Source organism: Budorcas taxicolor, chromosome 19, assembly GCF_023091745.1.
Source record: "Budorcas taxicolor isolate Tak-1 chromosome 19, Takin1.1, whole genome shotgun sequence".
Taxonomy (NCBI): domain Eukaryota; kingdom Metazoa; phylum Chordata; class Mammalia; order Artiodactyla; family Bovidae; genus Budorcas; species Budorcas taxicolor.
The window spans coordinates 43,535,105-43,555,605 of record NC_068928.1 but is presented as its reverse complement, the minus strand read 5'-3'; the positions used below and the strand labels follow the sequence as shown (position 1 = coordinate 43,555,605).

The following is a 20,501-nucleotide window of genomic DNA, read 5'->3' as shown; positions in this document are numbered from 1 at the left end:
CTCTCCTTTCCTCTTCCACCTAGGCTCCCGCCCCACCCAGTCCAGGCCACGCCCTGGCGTATGACGTCAGCACGTCCCGTGCGTCGCGGCGCGGCGCTCACTGGGGGCCCGGCTTTCGCCCGCTGCTGCCGCCGCCGCCGCCGGCCGCGGCTGCTCTCCCAAGATGGCGGCTCCTCCGGGCGAGTACTTCAGCGTTGGGAGCCAGGTGTCGTGCCGGACGTGCCAGGAGCAGCGGCTGCAGGGCGAGGTGGTAGCCTTCGACTACCAGTCCAAAATGCTGGCTTTAAGTATCCTTCCCTGCGTGGAGCCCGAGGCCGGGCCGGCGTGTATGTGCGGTGGTGGGGGGGCGGGGGACGACGGCGGTGGCTGGGGCCCTCTCCGGGCCTAGGGGCGACCGGCTGCCGCGGCGTCCGGAGCGCATGCGCACGACCCTGAGCTCCCCTCCCCCTCTCCCTGGTCCCTTGGTCCGCCTTGGGGACCCTTGTCGCCCTCCCCTTGTGGGAGCTGGGCCGCGAACGAGGGTGGGTGGAGGGGGACTTGACACGCGGATGGCTTTTCGGGGGGAACGCTAGGAGAGGGCACCCAGTGATCAGGAGAGGGGTGGTCGTGGGAGAGGGCTGGTGATTGGAGCCCGGATGGAAGAGGGGCGGGTGGAATCAAGTAGGGAGGGGGTGTGTGGAGTAAGGAACTGCTAGTGAGTGGGACATGGGTATGGAGTTCAGGAGGGGTTGTCTACTGATAGGATGTGGTCCACGGAAGGGCGGTGGTGTTTGACCAAATGGGCCTCGCTTGTTTGGGGGAGAGTAATTGCAGGACAGAGTTTGTAGCAGAACTGGGGATAGGGGCTTGTTTTGCTGGTGCTTGTGTGTGCGTGGTGCCATTGGGGACGGGGTGCTGAATTGTAGGCTTCTCAGTCATTTGGAAGTTGCTCTTTTGGAGATGTTTGTCCTGGAAACCTGGTCCAGAGAGAGGGACCACGTTTTTCAGGGGCTTGTGTATGGACGTGTGGGTTACAGGTGAAAGAGTAAGGTATCTTTTGCTCAGGCCAGCACATGGAATCCTGACTTCTCCACAGTAGTAGCCTTGCCTTTTAAATGTGGCAGTGTTAAACAGAATGGAAAAGGTGGCCTCTTTCTTTGGTGTGGAAATGATTTCTGAATTACTCCAGGAAGCTCAGTCTTGGAAACAAAATACTTCCTGGTTGTAATACCACCTCCTCCTTATATTTGAGCCACAGGTGGATTTATTTGGATTTTTTTCTTTTTTTTAAGAGTTATCTTTTTGGCACCTTTCAAAAGGAAGTTTCTTACTGGGTCTGCTGCCTTTGACTGGCAAGTATTTTAACCAACTTCATTTAAACTTAACCACTTCATTTAAACACTAGTTGTAGATTTCTAGCTTAGGAAAATATCCTTTGAAACTAATTACAGCTCGAATAGTTGGGTTTTCTTGGTTTTGTTAAACACAAGAATTCGTACTTGGACCATATAAGATCTTTTGCATTAGTGGTTTAGTTGGAAGGGTTTTGGAATGAGGAATTACTCTTTCAATTGACATGCAATATGCTTTTGAGAAATGGCTGGAGAATGAATGGATGGATGAGTGGGTTAACTAGCTGGGTCACCTTGAATGAGCTTCCTTTCCAGTGCTGTAGTTTTTGCCTCTGCAAAATGGAAAGTCTCAAATCAGAAAAAGTTTAGATATAGGAAGTATACCAAGAACAGAGGGTACTTGCTCTCCTGTGTGGTTCGTTAGGTTCAAGACAGGCAGTATACATACAGCGTTAAAACTACATTAAGCCTCTTCGTAAAACCAGTAGAGAGAAGGTGATGGAAACACTGTTGAGGCTTCAAATTTTGAGTTGTGTTTGGCTTTGTAAAGCTTGAGATCTTTTGGTTATGGGGTTGAGCGGGAGGAAGGTGATAGGCAAAGATTTGCTGAGAAGAGCTGTGATTCTTGTGGGACTCCCCCCTCTTGCTTGTGGCACACCTTTTACACAAGACTTACGAGAACTGTGTTTCCCATGCCCCTTTGGGATGTGTCAGTGCTCTGCTTGCCCCTGTTTTCCTTAACTTTATTTTTTTTCACCAGAATGTCCCTCTTCCAGTGGAAAGCCCAACCACGCAGACATCTTGCTTATAAACTTACAGTATGTTTCAGAAGTGGAAATAATTAATGACCGAACAGAAACCCCTCCTCCCCTAGCTTCACTCAACGTTAGTAAGGTAAGGACTTGAGGGCAGTTCTGGGTCTCCAAAATGATGGGAAATTTGAGTCTCATTGACTCTTGATGGTACATATATTGTCCTTTTTGTTTTTCTTTTTTTTCAGTGATTTACAATTGGCTTTTGACATATTTAAATATATATATATCTCACTGTAGTTTTTATCTCTTTGTTCCCTGATATCTTCCGAAGATTTTAAGAAACGTCTTAATGCCTGCTGATAGAGAAATAGAGTTGAGTGCTGGCTTTTGTCCTTTGTGAAAGAGAGCTCCCCCCTCACCCTTAACCTGTAGTCCATGTGTGAACTTCCAGTGTTGGTGGGGTTGGCTATGGGCTTTCCTTCTGAACCTCTTGAAATTGTGTATGTGTGCGCACAAGAATATACATGTATTTCCTGGATGAAGATCTGGAGTATTTTTCAGATTCTCAGAGGGATTCATGACCTACAAAAATTTGAAAACTACTGCCATAGAGCTTCATTTTTGTCTTTATGCTTGAATTTTGAAGTCTAACAAATTTAGAGGCTTAGGATATTTTAATCTCGGCTGTATAAATTGGTCTCTGGGAACTTTCAGATAACTTTTCTGATTCTTCAGTTCCATCAGCTGAAGTTCATGTTGATCAATATTGTACCCAAGCCCTGTTTGAGTTTTGCTGTTCTCTCTACGTGGAACACCTTCTCAGAATGACTAGAACCGTATCCATCAGAACTGTTTAATGGCACCTCTTTCAAGAAGTCTTCTCTGATCCCCCAGGCTAAAGTGGTTGCCTCCATTATTTTCTTTTACAGTACTCTAGCCTTCAGAGATAAGGTGATGTATCATTTCCAGTCCAGTATGGGACATTTTTGAGAGTAGAAGAGGGCAGTGCTTTTGTTTTACACTGAGACAAGTTTAGATTGATGTATCCTGGGCAAATTGGGACTTGTCACCTATTCATAGCTTTTTTGTGATTATAATTGTGTATACTTTTCTATCTCACCAAACTTTGTTTTGTGGGAATGGTAACTATACCTGTTTTGTTCCTCACTGAACATACAGAACCTTGCACAGAGTAGGTGCTTCATAAATATTTGTTGAATGAATAAGTTAGGCCTTCAGTTTTTGTAGCAGCTGTCTTTCATTAAGTCTGTTGAATTAGTGTGATGAAATTTTTCCCTCTATAAAAATTATAATAATGTATATTCTTTTGCCCCACTTGGGAATGTAGTGTGTTTGCTACAATTCAGCAAAGCAAGGGAACACTCAGGCAGCTGAAACAACACAGGGTAACTGAGGCTGGCAGCGTGTAGTTACCTCAAATCTGGAGCTCCCTTTTTTCTGAATTCCAGGGAAATACCCCATGTGGTTTTTTTTTTTTTTTCTTTTCTTTTCTGTTTTTTTAGTGATGTCTGAGGACAGATTCAGAAAGGTCTTGGGTTTCATATTAAAGACTGTTGCATACAGACTATCTCATTCTTATACCTGTGGATTTTTGAAACCCTGGTTTACTCCTCCTAAGAGATCTTCGGATGACCTATTAGCAGAAGAGATCTTAAAAGGTTCAAATAAAATAGCTTATGCCTGGTGTGTTGAAGGGAGAAAAGGCTCTGTGTTAGTCTTTAATGTTTGTAGAGTACGAGAAGTCTGTCACTAAGTAACAGCCTTTAGTAAGCAGTTGAGGAAAGATTATCTGAAAGAAGATAGATTTTTCTTCAAATTTAAAAGATAACTAGGATTGTGCTCTTGTACCACGAAGTGCCACCATTTGTGTGAGAGAGGCTGGAGTGGTGTGGATGGGACTGTTCAATGTGGGAGCTGTTAAGAAGTAGTTCTTTGCTTACATTTGACCTCAGGTATAAACAGTTCTTGGCTATTAATTTGCGGATCATCTTTGCCTTTAAGGTTTTGCTTTCTGCTGATCAGTTGTCTTCTAGCATTGTTGTAAACTAGTTGTTTACCCACTCTTTCAGAAAACAGGAGGTAATAGATTAGGGACTACCGGAACCCTTACTTTTCTTACTCTCAGATCTTACCGCAAGGTCTGATTGCCAAGTCTTGAAAAAGGAGTCCGAAACTAAGACTAAAATTAGGTTGAAGAGCTCTCTTTGGGTCTCATTTATCCATTCTTCATTAGTTGAGATGTTCATGAGTAAGCTATATTGGTTTTCCCTTGAAATGAACCTTTGAGGATGCTTTGTGATTCTTGCTGAGATTAGAGGAGCCTTTGGGGCTCTTTATGTTACTGAAAACAGCTAATCTGGGTAGCTACATGTTGCTGGAAGGACATGAAAAGTTCAACTCACTTAAGAGCATGAGCCTGGGTTTTGTTTTGTTTTTAAGATGGTGGATTGTTTAAGCATTTTAGAAGGGAACTAAAAGTGCCCTGAAATCCCTGGAAGAAAACTGTGGTCTTGGGGAATACTACCTGTGCAGAGGGAGATCCGTCACATGATGGCTCATCTTGCTGAAATAGTAAGTGCTGTGTTCAATTAAACCTGTTGATACAAACTGGATGTTTACTCTGACCCAGCAGGAAATGGAAGAACAGGCCTTTTAAAGGAAATACTTAATTCCAGCTCAACTTGAGGACGGTGTGAACTAGCAGTTCTTGGAGATGAGCTTGTTTTGCTTTCGATTGGCACTTTCACTGTAGCTAAGATGTCCTATGTCTGTCCACAGCAGTGGGATGTAAGAGGAAGCTTGAAAGAAGACAGTGGGGTTGCAGAAGGTGGAAGCTTTGAATATTGTTTTATCTACTTCACAGTAACATTGTACTCTGTAAAAATTGTTTCGAATTTCCTGACTTTAAAAAGTACAAAAGCACATCAAAGCCAGTCAAAGTGAGGTTCAAGTTATTTAGCACGTGGCTTATTAGTTTACTTTTTCAAATATAGTTTTGTTTGGTTGTGTCGGGTCTTAGTTGTGGTGCATAGGTTTCTCTCTTGTGTGGCACGTGGGTTCAGGAGTTGTGGTACGGGCTTAGTTGCCCCCATTGCATGTGGAATCTTAGTTCTTTGACTGGGGATTGAACCCATGGATTGGAACCTGCCCCCAGCATTGAAAGGCAGATTCTTAACCACTGGACCACCAGGGAAATCTCCTTATTAGTTTCCTTGCATGAGGAAGGTTTAAATATTGCATGAAGATGAGAGTCCAGGGTCCGTGTGGTAGAGTGAAGTAAAATGTTTCTTAACAAGTTTTTTTGAATTGACTCTACATCTTGTTCTCTGGGCAGAAAGATTGACCATGAGTTATTAGTGCTCTCAGATAATTTGGTTCATGTCAACATTAAGAAAGTTTTATGTTGGTAGCATTTATCAAACATTTACTGAAAATTATTTTATGAGCAGCATTGTGGTAAGCTCTGTTGGGGACCATCCCTTACATTTTTCTAGTGCTTTACAGTTAACAGAGAGCTTTGACACATCTTGTTTCATCCTCACAACCATTTTTAATGTCAGTCCACTCCAGTACTATTGCCTGGAAGATCCCATGGACAGAGGAGCCTGGTAGGCTACAGTCCATGGGGTTGCAAAGAGTTGGACATGACTGAGTGACTTCACTTTCACTTTTTACCTTTTAGTTTAAGTGATGAATAAACAGGCTTAGCAGTTTAAGTGACTTGCTCTAGGTTATATGGCAAGTAGCATGGGAACCAATATTCTTACATGCCACCCTCTGAAATAGCAATCAGCAAACATCTCATTTACTTCTAACGATAGTTCTTAGTGGGTACCATCACCATCTTCCCTGATAGCTCAGTTGGTAAAGAATCCATCTGCAATGCAGGAGACCCTGCTTCGATTCTTGGGTTGGGAAGATCCGCTGGAGAAGGGATAGGGTACCCAGTCCAGTATTCTTGGGTTTCCCTTGTGGCTCAGCTGGTAAGGAATCTGCCTGCAATGCGGGAGACCTGGGGTTGATCCCTGGGTTGGGAAGATCCCCTGGAGAAGGGAAAGGCTACCCACTCCAGTATTCTGGCCTAGAGAATTCCATGGACTGTATAGTCTGTGGGGTTGAAAAGAGTCGGACACGACTGAGCGACTTTCACTTTGACTCACCATCACCATCTTACAGAAGAGTAAACTGAGTCTCAGGATGAGTCACTAGCTTAAGGTCATTCAGTTAGTAAGTAATTGAACTGAGATTTGAACTCAAATCTGATGTTTTGATGGCCAAGTCCCATGTATATTCTGCTTCTGTGTGCTTACCCAAAGAACTTCCAGAGTAGGTTGGCGAAATGAAATGAGTATGTAAGTGTTTATAATCCTAAGTAATATATCTGAGTAAAGAAAAACGTCTGTGTTGTATGGTCAGAACATTAAAAGCGAGTGGGTATGTCTCTTATGTCACTTCTCTGCCTGTTAACTTTACTAAGCATCAGTTTTCTCACCATAGAAATGGAATCATGTTAGTTCCGATCTCATAGAGTTGTTTGGAGGATTGGTTCAGGTTGACCAGCATTGACACATGTTAGTCCTATTCTCCCACATTAGCTGTGTGCAGCCAGTGGGTGGATCTTCCTTGAATTATGGTTTAGGAGCAGGATGGGGGGAGGAGGGCATCATGACAAAGGAAAGCAGCCAGGAACATGGGCAGTGTTAGTTACTGTGTCAGGCTTTCCTGATACTGGATCTGACATTCATTCATGTATTGGAACTTGCCATCCCAAGACTGGGGAAAATCAAAATAGTATATGGGTTCCTCTTGTTGGTGACCAGAATTAACTTGAATTTCTAGGGCAGTGTTATCCAGTGGCATAATGAAGCGAACTCTTGTCTGAGTACAGAAGGTTAGAGTGAGCAGTCACAGAACCTAGGGAGGTTGTGCTTTCAACTTCTGAGACTGAGGTAAAAAACTCATTGAGACAGCCAAGGCAAGTGTATGTATTCATCTGTTCAGATAAATGCCTCCAGTACATCAAATGAGGTATAAGTTGTCTTATACCTCCATTTGCTGACTTGGAGAAGACTTTCTGGAGGAGGTATTTGTATGTTGTGAGGGGAGGCAGGAAAACAGACAAAGCATGGAAAATTGAACTTCACAGATAAGGCATCTACCTCCCTTACCAAACCACTGACTGATTTATCAGCCTGGGGTGAGTATTTATTACCCATTTATACCTTACTAAACAGTGGTGATGAAATAGAGAAGAACCAGGAAGAAGAGATTTAAAGAGTTTTTCCAGCAAGTGGTGATGATGAAAAGTTGGCTGCCTTTCAATAGAAATGACACTTGGAGATTGGTCTGTGGAAGGGCCTGGAAAGGCGGAGAAAATGGGAAAGTCACAATGTTCACTTTTAAAAGTAACTGACCTTACTTACATTTAGGGATGGTGTCACACAGGGAAGACCTCACTTGGCTTTTATTTTGAGTTCTGAGAAGTTTGACAGCTAACGTTTAGCATACCCTTATGGCTTTTCTTGATGTGAGAGATAACCCTCAAGTATGAGCAGATCCCTGAGGCAGTTGGTAGCTACCGCATCATGGCCTGTATTCATGGGCGTAATCTGTCAACTGGGCCCTTGACCATATCTTGACCCTAGTGTACTGAGGTATGGATTTGTCAGCAAGTAGGATCAGATGACGGAGAAGGCAATGGCACCCCACTCAAGTACTCTTGCCTGGAAAATCCCATGGACAGAGGAGCCTGGTAGGCTGCAGTCCATGGGGTCGCAAAGAGTTGGACACGACTGAGCGACTTTACTTTCACTTTTCACTTTCGTGCATTAGAGAAGGAAATGGCAACCCACTCCAGTGTTCTTGCCTGGAGAATCCCAGGGACAGGAGAGCCTTGTGGGCTGCCGTCTATGGGGTCCCACAGAGTCAGACACGACTGAAGCGACTTAGCAGCAGCAGCAGAGGGATCAGATGACTTAGCTACCCTATGCGTAGGTATAGATATATTAGTAAAAGGTAGAATGTGTTCATATTATGTATAAAAATAGGAAGGGAAGGAACTTCCCTGGTGGTTCAGTGGCTAAGACTGTGCTCCCAATGCAGGTTCGATCCCTGCTCAGGGAACTAGATCCCACAGGCTGCAGCTAAGAGTTTGCATGCCACAACTAAAGAGCCCTCATGTCACAACTAAGACCCAGTGCAGCCAAATAAATAAATATTTTTTAAAAAAATAGGAAGAGAAGTAACTACTTGTCTAGGAGAAGCAAGACTGTTCTATCAGGTGAAAATTTCTGGCTCCTGGAAGCTACATATTACTGGCTTACTTGATTAGAATATGTTGTCAAGGCCACAGTCCTAGGTTAGAGCCCACCAGTAAGTTTTGCATCTGGCTTTGAGCGGACAGCTGCTTCCTCACAGAAGTGTCATGAAGATAAAAGTGTAGGTGAAGAGGAAGACCCTATCATTGCTAAGCTAAGGGGGCCCAATAAGTAGTGAGTGGTGTGAGATGAAATCAGAGGTAGAGTGATTGATGCCACTTTAAAAATCACTGGCCTTTGAAGGAGGTCACGTTCAGTAGCCTTCAAACTTCGGGGTCATAGCCATAGTAGGGGATGCAGCATTCCAGGCTAGGGCTCCTGACTCAGTTCAGGCTGTAGTGCCCAGCAGCTTGCTGACTTGGTGGGGCCTCCTTAGGTCAAGAGTTTGGTTCTGAAGGAGGCTCTCTTGACATCACTGGGTGGGGAGATGGAGAGGAGGAGATTCGTCCACCTGAGGACACAAACTGCTGGGCCCAAGCGACTGGCAGAGATGTGCCGTGTGTGTTGTTGCAGCCCCCTCTATATCCGATCTCTCTGACAGGGATGATTCACACTGAGCACTTTACTGATGTCAGCGCTAGTATCTACAGTGTTAAGAAAGGGGCATTCTAACCGACAGTTTCCTGGCAGAGATCAGGCTTGGGGGGAAGAAAAAACAAGTAGTGCAGTCCAGTTATAGCATTGGAATTTAAGACTAGCTTAGGTAAATACCAAAAACTACCCTGGAGAGTGAAGCAAATTGTACATGAACTAGAAAATTAGTGGGGCTATATATCGTGCTAAAAGCTAACAGTCTGGTGTGGTAGCATGTGGGGAGTTTGAAGAACTAGATTCTTTCACAGCTGGACTGCTAATGAGTTGTGTGACCGTGTGTTAGTCACTTAACAATTGGGAACTGTTAGTTCTGTGAATCTCTGATAGGCGAGGTTTCTTTTCCTTTTATCCCACTTCCCTCTCCCTACCCCTCCCTTCCTGGTGCTGCATATGTCAGGATGACTCAGCCCCTGCTTTTGCCCTCGAGAATCTCATGTTTGGGAGTGGTGGGGGGCAGTAGGGCTTAACTTTCGCAGGGAGCAGCAGACTTTTTCTGTTAAGGGCCCAATAATAAATATTTTAGGCTTTGTGCACTAGGCATCTCTGTCACAACTGTCAGCTTTGCCTTTGTAGCAGAAGCAGCAGTGTGTGATACCATTCCAGTAGAACTTAACTAAAACAGGTGGTTGGATGAATTTGGCCTATACGTATAGTTTGCCAGTGCTTGGCATAGCGTAGTGAACATTTAGGAAAGGGTTCTCAGATGTGACAATGGAGTAGGGTCTTGAAGAATAAGTGACAGTTAGATAAAGGGAGGGAAGTTAAATGGAATCAAGCTGATTTGGATTGCTATCAGTTTGTCCATCTCTGCAGTTTAAAAAGTGTTGCTGTTTTGTCAGTGAGTTAAACCAGTGGCGGTTCTCAGAAGGAAGGGAGAGGACTAATGGCACTGTACTGGCACTGTTAGTGTTAGATGTATATCTTAATGAACTCCAGTAACAACCTTTAGGATGGGCCGCCATGAATGGACTGAGGCTCAGGAGAAGTTAGTTATACATCTTGCTCAGGTTCATGCAGCTAGGGAGTGGTAGGTGGGGCTTTGAGCTGGAATCTCTTCTGTTTGGGGGTAAGAAACAAGGGGGTGGCTTTTCTTTTCTGTGTTGCTTTTTCTGCCCTCTTTAGAGCCCAGGAAATGACAGTACCTGGTCCTTCACTGTCTGAATAAAACCAGCTCTTTATTCTGTAAGTGAAGCGCCCATTTTGGCACATAAAGTGCATTTTCCAACTAACTATTCCAGTTGTATTTTGGAAGCGATTCTGTTAAGGATTTATAGCCTCTCTAGCAGCTCTTACAGAAAGCAGAAGAGAGCGAGCCCTGAGCTCATTGGCTAAAGGAAGATTGGATTATGTGAATTTTTTTGAAATAACCTACAAGCCACCTTCTCTGTGCTAGTAATGATGATGTTAATAATCATAATGTTAACAGTGCTATTTGTACAGTGCTTTAAACTCACCTAGTGCTTTCACCCATGTTATCCTTCGTGGCCGTGTGTGAGATGTTTAATATGAGTCTACACTCTCACAGATAGGTGGTTGAGGTCAAATTTCAGCTTACATCCCAGCCAGTTGTTTTTCTTTCCTGGAAGGGTGCTGTGGAGGTTCCAGGGTAGTGCTGGTGTCAGGGTCTCAGGACTAGAAAATTACTGTGTTGGTGTCTAGGAAATTTGGTTGTCTGTTGTAACTGTGAACAGCTTTTGGTGACATAATTACAAATAATCAAGAAAAACTATCGACTTCGCCAACGACTAGTTTTTGTTCGAAGCCAGGTGAGCCATAAACTTTGCTTATGGCTTATGCTGACTTGACTTGAGGCTGACCTCTATTATATGACAACATTATGATGGCCAGAGCCTGGAGAGTGAGGTGGTGCTGTGGCCTCTGTATTTGCAGGGTGTTTTTCATCACAGCTCAAAGCACTTAAAGTACCTTAACTTACTAGTGCAGGAGGCCTGCTTGACTTAGCTTCTCTAGTTTTGGCTCATCAGGAGATGGTGGGTACCTATCGTTATTGGCCCAAAATGCTTTCTCACACAGGATCTGTTTTCTTAAAAGCATTCCTATGAATTACCTTTAACAAAACAAATAAAGGATGTTCTTGAGATTTAGGGCAAGACTGTCCGCCTTCACTAAAAGGTGGACAGTTGTGTTCTGGACAGGGGACCTTGATGGAAATGTCAGAATTCACTGATAAGATGACAGCTGAGTCTTTTAAAATATTTTCTCTTTTAAAAAACATTTCTTTTACATTCAAGTTTATAACTGTGTTTTCAACAATTTAGACTTACTTTTCTTAGGTGGAACTGTTTGGTTATAGTGCAGAGTTCAGAACACATGCTCTGGAGTCGGTCTGTCTGGGTTCAAATCTAGACTCTCCCACTTGTGACTTGGTAAACTTAGGCAGGTGTCTTACCAGTTGTGCCTTAGTTTCTCCATCTGTTCAGTAGGCGTAATTTTAGTCCGTTTCACAGAATTGTTGGGCAGATGAAATGTTTAATACACGTAAAGTGTCGCTTAGTGCGTTGCGTGGAGTAAGTTCTCGCTGAGCAAGTTAGCCCTTAAGGGTTTTAGTGTTAACTGCCAGGCCTCTTTGGCGCTACTGTTCCCCCGTTTGATTCAGTGTTTCGGTTCACTGTTAGGTATCCTGGGACATGATTTCAAGCAGGGTTCTCTGTTTTTTGAGTTCTTAGCTATCTGAGGTTGTAAAGAACAGTATTTTATTAGACATTTTCAAATAGGACCTTTCAACTAGGGAGCAGGGAGACTTGGGAATACTTATAGTTGGAAGACATAGTTTTGAGCCTGCCTATTGGTGACTAAGAATGAGGGCTTTCCAAGAGTACTCCCCAGAATGAAAACAGCAGGAGCGTGCAGGGCCCTTCAGATGACAGTTGTTCTGGCCTGCCGCCCTTCACCCTCCATCAGGCCTTGCAGGCAGCACTGGCAGTTCGGGGCAGCTGCTGCTGTGCTTCCTAACCCCTCTGTGAGGACAGCTGGTTGTCTACACAGGGAAGACAAACCCAGTGTGGCTTAGTGGAGTCAGTAGGTCATATCCAGCAGGTTCTTCTCTGGACTTCGCTTCCCTTGTTGGATCAGCTGTCACAGCCTGTTAAATACTTGCAGTAGGAGTCTCTCTGGATTCCCCACAGCACCTGTGCCTTCCTGGTCTGCGTATGTGGAAATAAGATGGCCCAGCTGGTGACCAAGTAACAGATGAGGCAAGATGCCTGGATTATGTTGTTGTTGGGGCTGCGTCCTCTTGTCACAGTGCAGGAAGAGAGATAATGTTAGTGTTCATTGATTCACTCACTGGAGGTTACCCACCAGCAGGCATGACTAGCAGCCTTTTGATATTGATGTGCCTTGGTGTCAAGTTCATGCACTTTTTTCTGTTGCCCACATCAAGGTCCTGTATATACAGTGGCCAAGTGAGGAAGCACTGGTTTGTAGACAAGGAGTGAATGTTTTCATTGGGAATCATACAAAATAAAAGGAAAAGAAGGTAAATGCAGGTTGTCTTGTGCAGTTATTTCAGTTAGGCCACATGCACATTAGTAACATGTATTTGTAGATTTAGGCAAACTGAGGTTTGCCTAAACCCAGTGTATTTTTAAAGTTGGTGCCTTTAACATTCTTTAAGATTCTAACCAATTAGTGTTTCAGTTTTAGTTGGAAGAGGCTTGCATTGAAAATAGGGGAAGTATGGTGATAGTTACTGAATGTAAAAATTGCAATCCTGATGACCCTCCCAAGCTTAAAAGGCATATCCGACACCTTCTCTGTTGGGAGCCACTTTTATTGGTTCTCTGGCGTTTTGTCGGTAGCCATAAACTTACTAATTGGAGTAACTGGACCATTTATAGATATGCATTAGTTTACAGAAATACAGTGTAGGGAAATGTAGAGCCACAGCTGACTTGAGCGTGAAGAGAGTCATTTGCTTTGCAAAAGGAGGCCTATCCACATTTTTCACAGGTTTTCAATAACTTGTCTAAAAAGAGCAAGGTGGTCTCCCTTCCCTTCTCACCCCAGTTTTGAGAAAAAATGTTTCTAGTTTCTTTTTGTAAAGGTAATCTTCCTCATGCCCACTTTATGCAGTCCTCTCTGGGAGAAATTTACCTCATTTATACAACTTCTTAGTGAAGCAGATCTCTGTAGTTGAATATTAGATTTAAGCATTTTCAGATTGCCATGAAAGTATACTTCATAAACCAACAACTGGAGGCTTCAGGGTTTGCTGTGAATCTTAAGTCCTCAAACCACATTTGCAGGTACAGGTGGAACATTTGAGGGTGTTGAGGTAAATTGAAATACAGTCAGTTTACACTGATTTCTCCTGACTTTTTCAAGGCTCTCCTTTGTATCATTTAGTATTTGGGATCAGTCTGCACCATGGATTGTCATGAAGAATCATCTGGTCCATTCTCCTTTGCTTTAAAAGTCTTTAGAAGAGATTGTGCAGTGTATTTGGGGAGGGGGTAGTGTGTACTTTCAAATCATTGTTCTATAACAATTGTGTTGCTTTTAACTCAGGCCATCCAAACAGATCACTTCTAGCTGAGATTTATATTTCCTTTATTTTGCCTCTGGCAAAAATTCAAAAGTGGTTCTCTTCCAGTGGTTCCCGTCACCCCCAGCTTAATTTGTCAGTTTCACTCTTAAATATTCTGCATAGAGCCTGGTTTTCCAGAACCAACTCTTGTCTTCCTGAATGGGTAATGTTACTGTCTAGTTAACACAAGCTTTATAGAAGCAGCTCTGCCTGACCCACATTGGGAGGTGTTTTTGGTCTTCAGGGACAAATATTTTTAAAAAGACCTCAGAGTGAGACCCTTCTGCCTGTTCATGGGGTAAACATCTGCCTGACCATGAGCCACTTCCCAGGAGGTCTGCAGGAGCTTGGTGAATCCAAAGGCATGCTACTTCCCTCCAGTTTTCCCTTCTTTCAAACTTGGAGACTTCAGCTTTCCTACAGGGTTGTTTGGAAAGAGAAACTCAAGGAAACTCATTGTTACCAGGGTTTTTTTGTGACCGAGTAAGGTTTGCTTGTTGTTGCTTAAAAAATGCACCCCTAGCTGCTCTTGTACCGTGGAGGCTGACTGCTTTCCAGCCACAGGCTTCCTTGCTGCAGTTGGGATTGCCAGTGCTCACTGAAAGCTGTCAGCCTGTGCTTTTCCTTCTCTGTAAAGTTGTTGCCTGGTGGGTCCAGAGTGGCAGGCCCTGGTTTGAAGGATTATTTACTGCTGTTGTATCTGTCTCCATGTCCTGGGGACCAAGTGAAAAGACTTTAAATCCCTACAGAGTCTTGGCTTTTCTTCCCCCTTTTACCTAAGGAGACTGAAATGACAGCATGTGTGAGCTGTGCTCACACCCCCTCCTCTCAGACAGTCTTTGAAACGCAGAGGCAGTTGAGGCTCCTCAGTTGCCCATAACCTGATTGAAGGGTACTTTCTCTCTTCTTCATAGTCAGACTCTTGCTTAATAAAGTGCTTCATTTTGCCAAAAACCAGACACTTTGTTTATTTCCCCCCTGGTGGATCTATATTTGGTTTTGGTGTCAAGGGTTAGTCTTAAGGCAGAATATGAATGTTTAAGAACTCCAAGCATCTAGGTACTTTGGGAATGTGCTGGAGGTATGATCTCTCTTTGCATTAGGAGCTGGTGTTGGGGCCAGGTTGTCTGTGCTCATGTGTATGTTTGTGCATATGTCTTTAGTAGCTGCAGCGTCAGCATACTAAGTATGTGTTCTTGTTTGTGGATCTGAAAAATCTCCTAGTCATTTGTTTGACTTTCAGATGCATTATCTGTTTTTTGTTTTAACTCTCTGTATATTTCTTTTGTCTTACACTCAGACACATTTGTTCTTTTGTAATCCAGCAACCAGTAGTGTGTGGTGGGACCAGAAATGTATGAGAGGGGCAGTAGGGATTGACATGATACCCACCCCTACTGGGAGTGATTTACTGGATTTGAGTAGACTGTTAGATTTTACTGCAACTCTTGATCAGCTTATGATTGTTTCACTAATGGGCAGTTAAGGAACAGACATGAGATAGAATGTAGATCATTGTTTTTTTTGAAGAGCCTGGCAGCTGTAGCCCAAGTCAACGGTGCCTGGTTAGGTTTCTCCCCATGTGAGCACAGATAATGGTACTAGAATGGTTGAGTTTTTAAAACCTCAAATCCTGGTCTTGGAAGGTGTGGTAGACATTAATTTCTAATCCTGAGGCTCCAGGACAGTAGCTGATAAATATCCTTAGTTCTCTCCTTTCATAGAAATGTATGTGTTGCCTTTTGTCTCTGACCATCACTTTCTATCAGGTATACCCCACCCCCAGTCATGCTCTAAAACCTTGCCCTGCTCTGTTTTCTTCCTGGCACTTAGCCCTGTCTGAAGTTATCTTGTTTTATGTTTTTGTTAATTGTCTGTCTCCCTGCCCCTTTCAGTGCTGTATCTTTGGCTTAGTGTAGTGAATGTATCGGAGAAGGTGATGGCACCCCACTCCAGTACTGGAAAACCCCGTGGTCGGAGGAACCTGGTGGGCTGCAGTCCATGGGGTCGCGAAGAGTCAGACACAACTGAGCGACTTCACTTTCACTTTTCACTTTTCATGCATTGGAGAAGGAAATGGCAACCCACTCCAGTGTTCTTGCCTGGAGAGTCCCAGGGACGGGGGAGCCTGGTGGGCTGCCATCTACGGGGTCGCACAGAGTCGGACACGACTGAAGCGACTTAGCAGCAGCAGTGAATGTATGGCACATGGTAGGCATTCAGTAAGTATTGAAAGGAATAGGTGTTTGCCAGGAATAGCAGTAACTATTCAGGTGTATTGTGTGTGTGTGTATTTGTTTCACTTTTTAAAATTGAAAAAAAAATTTTGGCCATGCTGTGAGGCATGTGGGATCTTAGTTCCCTGACCAAACTAAGGAATCGAATGTGTGCCCCTTGCAGTGGAAGTGTGGAGTCTTAATGACTGAACTGTCAGGGAAAGATCCCTTGTTTGTTTCACTTTTGATCTCTGAGAAAACTGACTCTACCCAAACCAGTCTTTTCCAGCATCTTTTCAATTTACGTCCTGATGTTGGGAAGGATGAAGGTGAATGTTTTTCTGAGTCTCTTTCCTCTCGCCCATCCTAGCTTGCCAGCAAAGCACGGACAGAGAAGGAGGAGAAGCTGAGCCAGGCCTATGCAATCAGCGCTGGTGTCTCCCTAGAGGGCCAGCAGCTCTTCCAGACCATACACAAGACGTGAGTTGGGGGAGCATAGGGGTCCCTTGCCTTGGGGATGCTGCCTGGCTGAGCTGTCTGGTGGCTGATTTGTGGGTAGTTGTGTTTCTGAATGTCACCAGGGAAGTTGGGTAGTATGTTGGCAGTATCTTGCATCCAGGGATGTGGTGCTTGTTGCTTTTCCATTTGGAAGATCACTAACAGGTTATCTGTTCTGGGCTTCTGTGTCTTCATCTGTAGAACTTAGTTTTGGATTAGATTATCCCTGAGGGTCCCTTCCACACCTTGTATGCCGTAATTTAGAACTAGCGATTTCTTTCTCTTTTACTGTTTTGATCTTGTACCTTTCTCTAAAAGCTGATGCAGTTTTAGTAAGGGAAAGTTATATCTATCTCACTCTTCCTAATTATACATTGGGGTGAACATAGGGAATTAGGGAGAACAGAAGGCCACCTTATTACCACCTCATAAAAGACATTTTGTCACAGCAGAAGTCATTTGACTCTCCACTAGCTTCCCTAGCTGCTGAAAAACTGAAACATTTGACACCCCCCTCCCCCCTGCTGCCTTCTGTTACCCTATTTAACCACCTGGGTCTGGTGCACAGATGGCAGCTGGCATCAGAGCCGTTTGAGGCCATGGTGTGAGTATCTGAACATTTACAGGTATGTGAAGGAATTCTCTTAGTAATACCAGCTGCCCTGGGTTCCCCCAAGTGTGAAATGGGATGGGTTTTCCCAGCTGGCAAGTACCCAGCTGTCTGATAATTGAGAGGGGCCTCTTTGAGGAGCAGCATTATGGAGTAGGGAGCAGAGTATAAAGATTGCAGTAAGATGCAGGAGTTTGTTCTCCTATCTTTTTAAAGGTGCCATTTCACCCTAGGCCAAAGGTTGGCAAACTAGCCAGCGGGCCAGATCTGATGTGTTTATGTATCATCTGTGGCTGCTTTTGAGGTACAGCATGCAGAAGAATAGTTGTGGCAGAGAGTGTATGGCCTGCACAGCATGAAATACTTGCTACCTGACACTTGATAGAAAGAATTTGCCAACTCTTGTCCTAGGCTGCTGTTGAAATTGGATCTAGTGGCCATAGCCTAGCTGTTTATTTGTAACTCAAATTAGTTTGGACTTCTGAGGCCGCCACCAAGTTTTCTGTTTTTTCAGACCCCTAAAACTTCAGGGTAACGCTCTGGACCGTCCTTGGAATAAGTGTGCATCAGTTCCATTGCTCTTCCTAGCCAGTGGTACCCAGGAAGTGTTTCTTGGTTACTTCTCTCTGTGGGCTGCTGGCCTCTAGTTATTGACTGAGTAGTAAGCTAGGAACTTGGGGTTTGCTTTCTGGAGTTATTTATTCATCAGGCAGGAAGTGTGGGATGCCTTGCAAGAGGTAACTTTCACCTGCTCTCTTTTCCTTCCAGCATTAAAGACTGTAAATGGCAAGAAAAAAACATCGTAGTCATGGAAGAAGTTGTTATTACACCCCCATATCAAGTGGAAAACTGTAAAGGCAAAGAGGGGAGTGCACTGAGCCATGTACGCAAAATAGTAAGTAAAGGAGCCGAGAAACCTTAGGGAGAGAATGACTGCTTGGCCTTCTCCTCCAGCATCAGGGCAGGACGTTAGCCACAGTCCCTGCCTTCTGTGAGCAGCCGTGACCACCTTGCCTCCCTGCACGCTGGTCTCTGCTGCCATGGTGTGGATACTCTTGTGGGGATACAACCACCTGGCAATGCAGAATAAAGCGAGTGGTCAACCCTGCGTCCTCTGCACTGTGGCTTTTTGTAATTATTCAGAGCATTCCATGGTTTTGGGCCTGAGCAATTCCTCTCCTCCCAGGCTGGATTCTTCTCAGGAAGGGCTGGTTGGTATACATCAGTGGCTGTTGGAATCCATGACCCTGCATATGTCATCTGACTTTCTAGATTGAGTTGAAGCATTTGTAAAAACAAACTGAGTATTGGGAGACCAACATGGTGGATGTAACAAGTTTTAAGACTGTAATTCCCTACCTGTTTTCATTTTGCACTTGTGTAAGGAGGGGAGAGGGAGTTTGGCTTATAATAGTCTCCCTTCGTGTTCTACTTTATAGATTTACCTTCTTTTAGACAGTCTTATCTGAAGCTGCTAAAAATGTGGCTGATACAAGAGGACTCCTGCCTCCCTTGTTGAGAAGGCTAATAGACAGCAAGGAAGGGGAACAGTGCTGAATGATCCATGAGCTGGACAGCCAGCACAAGGCTGGTGAAGTCTAGAGTGAACTGTGTGGGAGGCCTTGTGTGCCCATCTGTTTTTCTGATCTAGGCTGACTGATGTCTTTCAGGTTGAAAAACATTTTAGAGACGTGGAAAGCCAAAAGATACTGCAGCGTTCACAAGCCCAGCAACCACAGAAGGAGGCTGCCCTGTCATCCTGAGTCCACACATACGGAGGACTCTTCCAGCATCCAGCCAAGGAGGCGATGGTGGTGGCTTCAGCGGAGGCAGGCCGGGGGAGGGAAGGGATCCTATATTTCCGGTTGGCTCTTGTTAACAGAGGGTCAGCATTTCCAAATCTTAGACTTGAACAAACAAAACACCCAACAAAAAAGAACAAGAGAATAATTTAAAAGTTGAATCATTACTTGACTAACAGACTTCGGTCCACCATGTCCTTTTCACAGCCCCCTCCTGGAACAGTCACCTTGTTAATTTTATTTTTGAAAATTCCTTTCCTGCTCTGCCCTTTCACCTCTGACTTTCCTTTCCCAGTCTGTCTCTGCCATTCTGTTTTTATAAGTGGCTACACTTGCCTTCCGAGTGATTGAAAGAAACTTTTACATCTTCTCTTCCAAAATAAAAGTAACAAGCTGACTGTGATACTTAAGTTGAGACTAGAGCAGCAGACAAAGGTCTCACTTTAAATTTTTCTTTTTTTTTTCTTTTTTTCTTTTTTTGCACAGGGCATGGCTTGAATTAGTTTTATTTTTCTTAACTTTAAATATATATATGAAAATATATATTAAAATGTTCTCTAAATATTTTCTGCTTCTTGCAGGTCTCTTTTTACTAGATCATGGCCACTCTTCCCACCTCATCCCTCTGAGAATAAAAATGTATCGTCCTCCCCACCACCCATAGCCAGGCACCTAACTTAGTGCACAGTGAGGATCTCTCGCAGCACTTTGTAGAGCCAATGTTTGCAGATGGGATCTGGCTTTGAGGGTTCCTGGTGGCTTTTTAGTCTTCTAACTATACGTGTACCAGTCTCACATTTGGCAAAAACCTCAGGATTCTCCTTTTGCCTTTTTCTTACTTCATGGTACTAGAAGAACTTTCTCACCACCCTTCTATCTCCTCGATGGGAACGTCAGCTGCCCCGTCTTGTGCCCTCTGTAGGAAGAACTATTTTGCATGGCACATCTCAGCTCCTCCTTGAAGGATGGTTTTCTTTCATAAGAAACCCAGAGTCCACCTATCCTGACCTCTTTAAGTCTGTATCCAGAGCCACTAGCCCAGGAGGAAGTTTGGGTGACCTGCCGTTTCTCTTCTGCCAACCTACTGCTCTTATGACCTTTCCTACCACCCCTGAAATTTTACAAGCTTACGACAGTTTGTATGTGCTCAGCCAATGGGCAGAAAACCTGGGAAGAATTTCTGGACTTCAGCCCACCAGTTTGTCTGGTTTGACTAACCTGCTGAGAGCTACCTGGCACCCTTGCCCCTGTGCCTAGGCAGTCCAGAGGGGCAGAGTGTATCAGGTACTGTGGCGTGGGACATGGGTGATGCTCATGTGACTGGCTAGAGCTTTGGGGGTGGGGTGGGGGTTAATGAATAGTTTTTTGGCCATGATCTCTTTCCCCTTCCTTTTTTTTTTAATTAAATAAATGGATCAAAATTAAATAATTCAAGCCCTGCCTTCAAAATGAATTTTTTTTTTTTTAGTATTGTTTAGCAAAAACAATAAAACCCAAATTTTTTTAACCATCACTCATGTCTCGGGTTTGTGCGTGCTTTAGAGGCCCCAGAGGGAGATGTCTGAGGATGTGTGTGTGTGGTTAAACTTTCCCTTTAAACTCTCTGCTTCTCTCTTACCCTCTTTCCTTCTACCCCTGAGAACTCATCCAGAAGTACAGTGCCAAGTGTATAAGAAGGGGATCCAGGGTTGGGAGTTGTGTGTAAGTGGAGAAGAGGAATGAATTGGGTGGGTACATATGTAAGACCTTTGTTCAAAAGTGAGAGAAGACTGAGAAGTATACTTTCATATCACCTGCCATTGGCCAGA

General features: G+C 44.1%; 1 protein-coding gene across 1 annotated transcript; it reads left to right on the top strand.

Annotated features, from left to right (window-relative positions):
* The first annotated feature begins 123 nt into the window (after positions 1-123).
* Positions 124-20,197, top strand: LSM12 (LSM12 homolog). Its single transcript, XM_052658485.1, has 5 exons — positions 124-287; positions 2,092-2,225; positions 16,154-16,263; positions 17,660-17,786; positions 18,562-20,197. The coding sequence occupies exons 1-5, from the start codon at positions 164-166 to the stop codon at positions 18,652-18,654; spliced, it is 588 nt and encodes a 195-aa protein (XP_052514445.1). The 5' UTR covers positions 124-163; the 3' UTR covers positions 18,655-20,197.
* The last annotated feature ends 304 nt before the right edge of the window (positions 20,198-20,501 follow it).